At 40.0% G+C, this 12200-nt stretch overlaps 1 protein-coding gene and 2 non-coding genes across 3 annotated transcripts; 1 reads left to right on the top strand and 2 right to left on the bottom strand.

Moving 5' to 3' along the window:
- Positions 1 to 934: 934 nt before the first annotated feature.
- On the bottom strand, positions 935 to 1020 carry LOC121773143. Its single transcript, XR_006044714.1, has one exon. It is a non-coding gene; the product is annotated as a small nucleolar RNA SNOR75 (small nucleolar RNA).
- A 91-nt stretch (positions 1021 to 1111) lies between these two features.
- Positions 1112 to 1196, bottom strand: LOC121773112. Its single transcript, XR_006044685.1, has one exon. It is a non-coding gene; the product is annotated as a small nucleolar RNA Z159/U59 (small nucleolar RNA).
- A 6769-nt stretch (positions 1197 to 7965) lies between these two features.
- LOC121771202 (cyclin-SDS-like) lies at positions 7966 to 11540 on the top strand. Its single transcript, XM_042167981.1, has 7 exons — positions 7966 to 8995; positions 9364 to 9531; positions 9804 to 9970; positions 10654 to 10782; positions 10924 to 11104; positions 11221 to 11265; positions 11386 to 11540. Exons 1-7 carry the CDS (start codon positions 8024 to 8026, stop codon positions 11413 to 11415), a joined length of 1692 nt encoding a protein of 563 aa, XP_042023915.1. The 5' UTR covers positions 7966 to 8023; the 3' UTR covers positions 11416 to 11540.
- The last annotated feature ends 660 nt before the right edge of the window (positions 11541 to 12200 follow it).

The following is a 12200-nucleotide window of genomic DNA, read 5'->3' as shown; positions in this document are numbered from 1 at the left end:
ACAAAAATGAGTTTGCGTTTGAGTTTAGGTTTATAAAATATGATATTACTTCAAAAATTTTGTGAGATAAATATTCAAAAATAGTGTAAATATTACATGTAAATGGTTGGAGTAAAACTATTTTTTGATGTGACGTATACTTATAAATGAGATTGAATTTAGTGTAAATGGCTGGGGATAGTCTTATAGATTAAATTGGATTTTTAAAAACAATTCCCATTCATATAAATTAAGGTTTTTTGCCTTTTGGAGAATATCGCTTTTTGGCCAGCAAATAGACAGTCATCCTATTCCTCCTCTAAACCATTGATGCGGATCTAATTTGTCTTGAACCGAAATCGGTGAGTTGATTCTGGTTTAATTATGAAGTGCAAGTTACAATTCTAAGAACTGGAACCACTGGTCTAATTCCCATCCAATTGGTGTTCAATTAATTAGTGGAGTCGATTCAACATGATACGCCACACGGGTGTTATCATTAAAAAAGTGGACAAGGAGTTTAGGCCCACAGGTTTGGCCTTGATAAGCTTCACATAGTTGCAATTTTAACATAATCTTGACTCACAACAAAGCACTAAAATAAAATATCTGTCACGATTCCGAATAACCGGCAAAAAGACATGTTACAAGTAAAATATTTATGTTTGTAAATTAATTATACAAGTAATTAGAACTAGGTTTAAATTTACATTATTCTTAGTTAAAAATTAAATATATCATCAATGATCTCAAGCCATTTTGATAGGTACAAATAACTTTAGTTTCTGGGAGGAAAATTGGCTTTGGCCTAACTAACGTAACGGCATTTAAAATACACTAATTATAATCAGAGTCCAATTTTTAAAAAATAAAAAATGTTTAGAAAAAATAGTTCAGGTTCTATGCGACATAAATAAAATACATAATCAGTGGATATGAAATGGGGTATTATTGAACCTCTCAGACAAATGCCTCGAAATGTCATCAATATTTTTAAGAATGGATATCAGACTCGTCATCTATGGTTCATCATCACTGAGAACAATAAAACCCCTTCAGATATATAAAAAAAACATTGAAATTCATAAATGTATTTTTAAAAATGAAAGCATAAAAGATTTAAAATTGAAAGCACTCTTCAATTCAGGTCTCCATAAATCTTCCGCACGAAAAATTCTCAGAAGAACGAAAGTTATGTTTTAATCATCATCAGAGGCCAACACACAAAAGCAAAAATATTTGGAATTTTTTCGAAAACAATGATGTATGATGCAAAAGAAAAAACTCAAAATCAAGGATTTATACAGCAAATGAATCTCTTGAGCTATGTAGATTTAGCACATAAATTTGTTCTTTACTCAAATACAACACCGGGGCATGATCGAAGAATGAAGCTGAAGCAATCAAGGGATTGAATCAAAGAAGAGATGAATTGAAAATTGAAGTGAAAGATAGATTGTGCGATGCTATATCTATACAAAGGGGGGGTTGCGGAGTTATATAGACTACAATAACAAACCCTAGAAGGCTAGAACTCAAATTGATAATTGATTAGGCCGATATGTTTTGGCCCATGAGTAATTTGGGTGGGCAAAAATGTTTGGGCCCATGAGTAATTTGGGTGGGCAATGTGATTCGATTAGAATAAGGAGGATGATACGATGTTGATCGTATAAGAGAGAAGGATCGACGGCGAGGGAGGCTCTGCGGTCGACGTCTGCGGCGGAGGTTTTCTCCGTCAAGCAGTTTGCTAAATTTGTAGAGAAATGAAAGAAAATAACGTGGGAAATAGCTTTTTTCATTTATGATAAATGTGTTATACAAGTTCCCTTCATATATCTACAACCTAGGGCGGTTCAACCTCCTATCTCCCGGGAAAGAACCACAAAGAAAACCCGAAATAGAGCTTATAAAGACGCTCGACTTCCTAGTTTATTACATTTGATAAACAAACATAACTAACTTTATTACTACCTCCCTACTTAGGTGGTGTAGCATGAAATGAAGGATAGACGATAGCTTTCTCTATAGAATCATCGATAGGCTCTCCTGCATGTGTCGACGGAAGGGATGATGTTGGGTTCTTATCAACTCCCCCCCCCCCCCGATAGGATCGTCCTTTGTTGGAGATATAGCTATAAAAGAAAAATACTAACTGAGCGTAATACAACCCGAGAGAAGAGAAAAGAAAACAGAAACGAAAAGTACAAAGAAAATTCGAAACTATAAAGATAAACTTAGCCGAGTCGAGGAGGCCTCTTCCCGCAAGACGAGATACGCCCCGGTAGTGCTCTCGGTTTGGCGTGTCGTCCCCAAAGGTAAAACGGCTACGTCTCTGGTGAAGCAGCACCGCTATCAGCAGAGCTCCGGCGAACGGGATGGAGGAGAGGGCAGAGCTTCGACAGAAAGACAATGCAGAGATGGAGAGAGCTTATGCTGTAATGCTTGTGAATAGTAGTCTAATGCAGTGGAATGGCTTGCCTATTTATAAGCCAAGCCACCATGCAGGGTCAACCAAGCCATTGAAGGCTCATCATGGCAGATTCGTAACCGTCGTCGCTTACAGGCGTGTGGCAGGAGAGTGCATTTCGCGTGTGGAGCGTGTGGATTTCTTATGTGGCAGCCGTGCCTCGCTTGACGATGTGTCAAGCCACTTGGATTGCTGACTCGGCGGTGGTCTAAAAAGATTAGTTTGGGCCAAGCACCAAGCCCAAAGACCACCCAAAGACCAATTGCCAAGATCCAAGTCCAAGATCAAGATCAAGATCGAGATCGGGATCGAGATCGGGCCCGAGGCCCACGACCGCGACCACGACCGCGAGTACGAGTACGAGCACGAGCACGTGCACGGGCTCGGGCTCGGCCGCCGGCGGCGGCGGCCTTCGCGTGTGCACGCGTGTGGGCTCTTTCACCCATCTTGGTCCACTATAATTATTAAGTAACATAAAGTCACTTAATTTAAGCACATTAAAAGATGTGTTAATTCTCCAATATGGGATAATTAACACTAGTTAATTATTCCCTAAGCTCCAACTCCAAGCTTTAATTAAAAGCTAATTATGCCCAACTTTAATCCACTATTTCTCACTCACCGGAAATCGGATTTGAGAAAGTGAATATACTACATTTATCTACGTAAAATGTAGATCGACGCTATGTCATTTAATTTCACAAAATTAAATGTCTCGTCATATCTATTATTTGATCAAAATCCATTGACCGGGCATATTTAATACCATGATTTCTACATCCTTGTCCTCAAGGAGAAGAGAAGGATTGCGGCTGGAGAGAGAAGTGACTGTTTCCCAGGGGGCACCAGACCATTTCTTGTGCGGTATAGATGAACAACCCCGTAGCACAACGAAGGAGTCAGCTCGGGAAAATTCCATCGTGTGTTCCACATAATCATGTGTGACACGACCAAGTGATTCCAACCACTCCATGCCTAGAATGATATTCGGACCGTGGAAGTCCAATAAATGGAGATCAATCCGGAATAAATGGCCTTGAAGATCGACCATCGTCTCCTTGCTGACATGAGAACAAATTAAGGATTCACCATTACCGACATAAACACGAAAAGGTTTAATCTTAGTCAAAGAAAGACTTAGCTTTTCGGCGATACGCGGATATATAAAATCATGGGAGCTTCCATTGTCAACCAAAATATTCACCGCAGATTTGTGAATTGTTCCCACAATATTAAAGGACTTCACGTGTTGTCGGCCTTCGACGGCATTAAAGTGAGATAGATCCGCTGTGATATCATTATCATCCGTCTCTAATTCAACCACATCATCTTCGTCAGCATCGACGCCCATGTAAGCCAAAAAATTATGGTTACACACATGACCTGGGGTCCATTTGTCCTCACAATACCAGCATAATCCCCGACGAGAGCGATCTGCCTTCTCCGACGCAGAAAGGCGTACCACAGGCAGTTTGCTGAACTCTCAGAATCTGCCACCCGAAGGACGCGGACCTTGGGAAGACGAAGCCACGGTCTGATTAGGCAATGTGGAAGGATTGTGTGTGGCTCTTGATTCTTGTGAGACCCATGGCTGAGGCGAATAAGTGGAGGGAGACAGTTGGTACTCCGGTCGACATGCCGATAATTCCTTGGCCAAAGCAAATGCTGCCGCCAAGGTTGTCGGTCGATGTAGCTTGACCTCACGTTGAAGCGGTTGTTTGAGACCGGCAACATATATTGGCAGAAGAATGTAGTCTGGAACACCCGAGAGTCTATTATGCAAACGCTCAAACTCGAGTTGATATTCCGAGACCGTGGTGGTTTGACACAACTTTGCGATCAAGTCGATGTAGCTTTCATAACAGTCTGGATCGAATCTGTATCGAACTTCGCTCAAAAATTCTTGCCAAGTGACAAAATCATTATTGGAGCAATAGTGTTTGATCCATCCGGACGTCGGCGGGTCAAATAACGGAACCACATAGTGAAGTCGTTTGGCATCTGGCATCATCATGTGATCAAAGTAGTATTGGATTTTGAAAATCCAATTAGCTGCATCTGACCCATCAAAACGAGGTGGATCCAAACGAACACCTCGATGTTGATCATGAGGAGGATGACCGCGAAATTGGCGATCGTTCGATGGGTACCAACAAGATGTCGGTCTAGGACCAGGTGAAGGAGTATAAATCTGACAATCCATGGGAAAGTACATACTGTGTTGCTGAGGTAAATACTGAGATTGCAGAAAATTCCCCATATTAGAACGAGAGGGACCTCCTGGATCAGTTGTAAACCAAGGTGGAATCATGGAAGAAGATGACGGTTGTTGAGGTATAGGCGGTTGCGGCAGTTGGAAGCCTGAATATGGTGAGAAGTTGTTGCGTAGAGAAGTTATGAACGGTTGATTGGGTATGTAAGTGTCAATAACCGCCGGAGGAAGCGGTTGCTGCATTGAATGAACATCACGAGCAGATGTAATATGCGGACTAGCCAAGGCAGACACCGGCACGGCGAACGGCGGATCAAATTCTGGATGACGTTGCGGAGGTCGGTAATCGATCGAACGTCGCTCAGACACAGCCAATCTTGACTCCAATCTTACCATGGTGGACAAAATCCAATCTAATTGACCGGTGGAAACAACGCTCGGGGCAGGAACAGCCACCGTTGGAATGCTCTGTTCAGGCAGAGTATCACTAGGGTGTGGATCGGTAGCCATGAGAACGTCAATGAAAGCGTCAGATGATACGATGTTGATCGTATCGGAGAGAATGATCAACGGCGAGGGAGGCTCTGCGGTCGACGTCTGCGGCGGAGGTTTTCTCCGTCAAGCAGTTTGCTAAATTTGTAGAGAAATGAAAGAAAATAACGTGGGAAATAGCTTTTTTCATTTATGATAAATGTGTTAGACAAGTTCCCTTTTTATATCTACAACCTAGGGCGGTTCAACCTCCTATCTCCCGGGAAAGAATCACAAAGAAAACCCGAGATAGAGCTTATAAAGACGCTCGACTTCCTAGTTTATTACATTTGATAAACAAACATAACTAACTTTATTACTACCTCCCTACTTAGGTGGTGGAGCATGAAATGAAGGATAGACGATAGCTTCCTCCATAGAATCATCGATAGGCTCTCCTGCATGTGTCGACGGAAGGGATGATGCTGGGTTCTTATCAGAGGAGCCAAACATGTTGAAAGAAACAATACTCCATTTATTCCTTCAAAATCATAACTTCAATTTCAAATTAAGTTGTTAATCGAATTTGAAGTTTGACTCTAAATTCCTCTCGCATCACACGAATTACGCATCTATCTAAAAGAACACAGAATATTTATGATGCTTATACAAAATATTACTACTACAAGAAAGACCAATAAAACGCGTAATATAGAACCACAAGGCCATCCCTTTTTTATATTGTTTTGTTTGGGTAATTGTCATTTTCACTCAGTAGTCATGGCATTGGTTGGAATCGTGCTTGGTCAAACGACTTTGACTAATAATAAATGTTACAAGATATTTAAATTTGTGAAATTAAATGCAATAGCGACGATCTACGTTCCGAGTAGATGACCGTAGTATATTCATTTTCTCAAATCCGATTCCCGGTAAGTGAGAAATAATATATTAAAGTTGGTCACAATAAAGCTAAAAATGAGCTATGAAAAAAAACTAAGGGATTAATTAACTAAGTGTTAATTATCCCACATCGGGGATGATAAACTTCTTTGATGGAGTATTTAATAAGATGAATTATTATGTGTAATAATTATCATAGAACAAGACGGGTGATAAAGCCCACACGCGCGCGCCGCCGCCCGCCCGCGCACCATGCACCCGGTGTGCCGTGTGCCTTGAATCTTGGCAATTGGTCTTTGAAGCTGGTCGTTGAGCGTGGTTTAAGTCCCGCTTATTCTTTTTAGACCACCCCAAACTCCACGCTATCCCCAACGGATCTCTTCAGCTCCCAATGGAGCCATCATGGCACACATAATGACTGTTGACTCCATCAATGCCCCTGCGGGTGGACTTGGCCTATAAACATGCATGCATCCATTGCATTCTACATAGAACATACACAAGCATTTCGTTGAGCGTGGTTCAAGCCCCACTTATTCTTTTTAGACCACCCCAAACTCCACGCTATCCCCAACGGATCTCTTCAGCTCCCAATGGAGCCATCATGGCACACATAATGACTGTTGACTCCATCAATGCCCCTGCGGGTGGACTTGGCCTATAAACATGCATGCATCCATTGCATTCTACATAGAACATACACAAGCATTCTTGCATACACGCTCTTTCCCTCTCTGCATAATCTTCCCATCGAAGCTCTGCCCCCGCCTTACTCCTGTTCGTCGGAGCTCTGCTGCTAGCGATGGTGCTACTTCAGAGACGAAGCCGTTTTATCTTTGGAGACGACACGCCAAACCGTGAGCACTACCGGGACGTATCTCGTCTTGTGAAAAGAGGACTCCTTGACTCGGCTTACCACTTTCCACAAGTTTTATGTGTAATTTTTAGTTGTTTCCGTGTAATCTTCATTGTTTTATTTTCCTTGTAATTTTCGCCCGACAAGTTTGTATCTCAGTTTTCTAACAGTACTTTCTACGCTGAGCTATGACTACGAAGATATAAGTGAGAGTACTACTAATTACTTGCATCTTTATTTAGGGATGGATTACCTTTTGTTGTTACATGTAATATTTTCACTTCAAATATTAACTAATTTGTACTCCATGATTTTGTGTATAGCATGTTTCATCTTATACTAATTTACATAAAACCTACGTGGCAATGTTACAAGTAGTAGATACTCCACTTGCTTTACTCCACTAGTATAACATTGAATTGTTCATGGATTGGTGGGTCAAGAACCAAGTATTAGATGGAAATGGATCAGATTAATGTTTTAAATGTTTTATTTCTATATATTACATTCAAATGAAAGAAAAATGTTACTAATATCTATTATTTCTTTTTATGACGCTAGTATAGAACAAGGGGAGGTGGATCAGTTTTACTTTTACAGTTCCAATCTTACTGACTAGACTTTACTAGGTAAATTAAAACAATTTTAAGCATCATGCATAATTTATCCGCTTTAATGCGGTGGTGTTCATTGATTTATGTATGTATGGAATAAAAAGCAAGATTCAACATTAAATATATTGCGAAATTTAGATTAGATGATAATCAGAAGTTGAACTATAGTAAATATATGGTACAATGCACTTAACAATCAAGCCATGTATTGTGTATAGGAAACATTATTAGTTTCACTAATAAGGATTAAATTAAATTAACAACAAAGGAATGTTATACTACTCCATTAACAAAAAATTCACAATATTACAAGTGATCAAGTACAGCGTAGAACACGTGAAGGTGGACGAGTGTGGGGCCCGTCGTATAACCATTTCGTATAAATACCTCAACGATCCTTAACCGTCTCCCACAGCATTCCACACACACACAGACACACTCAAACGCACGCGAAAAAAATATCTCCAGCAATTCTGATTCGATCACGTCCCTGTTGAGGCGAAACTCTTCCTTGATCGATGAAGCGCAAGCTCAGTTCTGATCATGTTTCAGAAATCGAGGATCAATTGGTCTCTTTCGGGCGGAAGCAGCTCCGATCGAAGCTTTGTCGCCGGCGGCGGCTTCACATCTCACCTATCGTTGTATTTTCCGGAAACGATTCACATTTTGCAGCAGTAAGTGAGGTCTCGGGTGATTCTAGCATAGGATCGGTGAGCAATCCGAATCCGCAGGAAATTCAGGACAAGTCTAGTAGAATTGTTACTAGATCATATTATAGGAAGATTTTTAAGAACACGAGAAGAAATCACGATGAAACGGTGGAGTTATCGGATGTTTCATGCGTGGAATCGTGTTCTGGAACGAACAGAGACTTGAATTTGAAGAGTTCGAATGTGGAGGAACTAGAAGTTGAAGAAGTCGAGGTCACCAAATCTGAAGTTTCTAGCGGTTTGCGGTTTTCGTTTCTCGCGAACGACGCGACAGTGAAGGACAACCAGAACTCTGTTGGAAATGCTGTCGCCTTGGAGATTTCTGGCGTTGGCGAGATGTCCTGTGAAGAAATTACAAATTCCGCAGCTGAAAACGATGTCGTATCACTCAATTCCGCAGCGAATGCAACCAAAACTATTGAAAATGACAAATCGTCTGAAGAAATCCGACCTCCAAGCCTCGTCGCATTCGACATCGATTTAGCTTGCTCGGAGCAGTTCTCCAGCGGCGCCGTTACTAATGGTGGCGAAGTGTATGATGAAGAGGAGCATAACTCCTCGTCGTCAGGATTTTTGTATGCAGTTTCGGATTCTGAATTTAGTTCAGACTATACGCCGTCAATCTGGAGTTGCACTTCCGGAAGTCAATTTTCCGAGAGGTCGTACGGAGACGAGAGTTCTTCGCCTACTTTTGAGTTATTCGGGCAATTTAAACAGCAGTTCTACAGATCGACCTTTTCCTTCAATGATTGTGATGATCAGAATTCGGATGAAGTCAATGTGAGTTCCGAATAATTTTTTTTACTAGTATAACATAGATATTATACCACCTACCTTTAGATGAATGTCATGATTTGCTACTTCTGGATGAATTTCATATTATTATTGATTTGATTTTAGTTGTTTTTCGTATTTTGTGTGATACCAATGCGAATGCGCAGACATCGTTACTCTTCTGAGCAAATGGATCGATTTGTGAGGCTATATCTTTATACTTCGATTTTAATTTTAATTCAGCAATAGGCCTAATTAAGGGAATAATTTACTCATATCCATAACGAGAGGAACACGAGCAGCAAATTAGACGTTAGCAGACTTATTTTTCCGTTGCAATAATGATAATCATTTGCCAATTGTTTGTGAATTAGGGATTGGGGCTAGAAGACAAAGAAGATGAAGAGAGCTTCAGGATGATGAGGATGAGAGAGAGGAGACAAGTATATGTGCATGATTATGCAGAGGAATACAGTAACGATACTGCCTATGGAGACCTAGTCATTCAGCAACGCTTGCATATGGTCCACTGGATTGTCGAGGTTTGTGCAGATTACTTCCGAACTTTTCTTTTCCATTCATCCTCCATAACTGAAATTGCTAGAATTAGTAATAATATAAGTATGTTGGATAAATTATCTGTCTATCTTGGTTGAGAAATGATTTAGACTTTTAGGAGGTTCTGTTTTTCAATCATACAGTAATTGTGAGGGGGCGATTCCACTGTATAAAATATACCTGAATAAGTTCATATCAGGGGAATTTTTTGGTGAATTAGGTGGTCAATTATTTAATTCTGGACTTAATCATGCAGCAAGCTACCAAAGCAGAGCTGCAGCAGGAAACCATGTTTCTAGGAGTCAATCTTCTGGACAGATTTCTTAGTAAGGGATACTTCAAAAGCGTGAGAAATCTTCAGATTGCTGGCATTGCGTGCCTCACTCTAGCCACCAGGCTTGAAGAAAATCAACCCTACAACTGGTAAAGATTTAATGTGTTCGTTATTTTGTTACTATTTGTGTAGAGATTTGTGGCAGTCAACAAAATTCCTTTCTAAACTTTAGATTCGATCATGTCCTGGACCCGAAGGTTGTTACTGTAGGACTAATGTAAAAGACAGCATGACAACAATTGAGTAATGAATAATATTCATATCTTATAGTAAAACTTTCTCCAACCGAAAACATTTATCGGTGCATATCTAGATTTACTAGAATCAGGAGTCTGGTGTAGAAAATGTGCCAGTGTTTTATGGACACTGAAAATGTTTATTAGCAAAACCATGATAAGTGATACACTACTAACTCATGTTGCTTTTGTAATATGCCTCATTTAGGTCGTATTTCCTAGACTTCTAAAGTTCATATAGACTATATCAGCTATTTGGCTAATCAATCTTCTTCTCCAATGTTGCTCTGTTTTAAGAGTGACAAGGAGATGGAATTGTTCCCAACTCAAAGCAGAACCTTAATAGATTTAACGCACGTTCATGTAGAATTATATTTTTATATCTGGATGAAGGTCTATGTACTGGATGTGACTATCTATACCTTTTGTGTACATGACACACAAATATTGTTTCTTAATAATGTAAAATCAACAGAAAAAGCTAAGCCGTGAGTGAGCACTGTTATAGAACTCTAACTTGAATAAAATTGTATCAGTGTTCGGAAGAAGTCATTTTACGTTGGTAGCACTGTTTATGCCCGGTGTGAAGTGGTGGCTATGGAGTGGCTAGTTCAGGAAGTCCTCAACTTCAAATGCTTCCTGCCCACTGTGTACAACTTCCTTTGGTACATATTTTGTTTCTTGCATTGTTTCAGTTAATAACCTTCAGATTAAGATGCCAGAAATTTTTACTTGGCCTTGTATCACTCTAATCTTGGAAGCAAACTAGCATCTTCTCAGGCTGTTTTGACTTTCAATGTGCACAGGTTCTACCTTAAAGCTGCAAAAGCTAACGAGAGCGTGGAGAAGACAGCCAAATACCTTGCAGTACTCACGCAGATGGGCCACCAGATGCTTTCCTACTGGCCATCAACTGTGGCAGCTGGACTTGTTACTATTGCTTCAATTGCAACAGACCAAGATGATTCCTGCCATTTGGTCACAAAGGTAGGCATTCACAGTCTTGCATCTAACTCCTTGAGTATTTGATTGTTTGATGTTATGAAATTCAATGGTTGTATGATTAGAGTTTTTGTTGATGAATCTCATCCTTGATGATGCAGATTAATGCTAGACACAATGATAAAGATTTACCAGAATGCATTAAGGTATTTGTTATATTACATGTAAAAATTTCTCATATTTTGCTTGTTTGGAAATTTGTTTTTGGTCTTATCATTAAGTTCCATCTGTCAGCACTTTATTCACACATTGTTTATCTATGACAGAGTATGGAATGGATGGTGAAGTACCTCTAGTAGCTGTAGCATTCATGGACAAAATTTTGAAGGCCAATCACTCTTGTGCAGTAGTATCATTCTTTCTTGTACACCGATTGTCATAAATCAAGTAGAATTTGTAAGCAACGCATATAATTCTTACTGTAAGCAGCCCCTGATAAACAGTAGGGTGATCTTATTCTTTTCAACTGATCATAAACTAGTTACTTCTCATGTTATTTCAGTATACCCAAAGAATGTAATTGGTTACACGTTGTCATTGTTATGATCTTTTTCGTCCGTATGAAATTGTGCAATCTTCAAAATTTCTTCTGGAAAACTCAAACCAATAAAAAATGCTTGCTACTCACATAAGCTGAACTGACAGGAAGATCTGGAGACGGATGGGTCGTAACAACTGGCATTGGTGAATCGGAAATATATTGCATCCCCCTCTTTTCCTAGGCTATCTCTCTCTTCTCCTTCACGGCCTTCTCCATTGCCATCGCCCCTACGTCCTTGTCTGCCTTTTAGGCGGCTATGTATGCCCTTTTGAGGCTATCCTTTCCCAGGACAAAGCCTCTAGCTAATATGTAGATGCTCACCACATCCCCAGTCTTTCCACAGCACTTACACTTTTACATGTTGTTGCCACATTCATATACTATATGTTTCACATTTGAAATCTTGGATTGTGACTCTTCACTTGAACTTTTTATCTTTTGAAATCGTGACACGGACAACAAATGGAATGAGATGCATCTCAAATCTCAACACTAGAATAGTTTTCTATCAACTACCAATCTATATTGTTTAAAAAATAT

Source organism: Salvia splendens, chromosome 16 (assembly GCF_004379255.2).
Source record: "Salvia splendens isolate huo1 chromosome 16, SspV2, whole genome shotgun sequence".
Lineage (NCBI taxonomy): Eukaryota > Viridiplantae > Streptophyta > Magnoliopsida > Lamiales > Lamiaceae > Salvia > Salvia splendens.
This window is presented reverse-complemented; position numbering and strand designations above follow the sequence as displayed.

What these genes read in the sequence shown, in the direction of transcription:
- LOC121771202 (XM_042167981.1), top strand. Translation starts at nt 8,024, where the DNA reads ATGAAGCGCAAGCTCAGTTCTGATCATGTTTCAGAAATCGAGGATCAA. An exon ending in GAAAATCAACCCTACAACTG is followed by an intron (nt 9,971 to 10,653) that starts GTAAAGATTTAA and finishes AAATTGTATCAG; the next exon opens with TGTTCGGAAGAAGTCATTTT. An exon ending in CCTGCCATTTGGTCACAAAG is followed by an intron (nt 11,105 to 11,220) that starts GTAGGCATTCAC and finishes TTGATGATGCAG; the next exon opens with ATTAATGCTAGACACAATGA.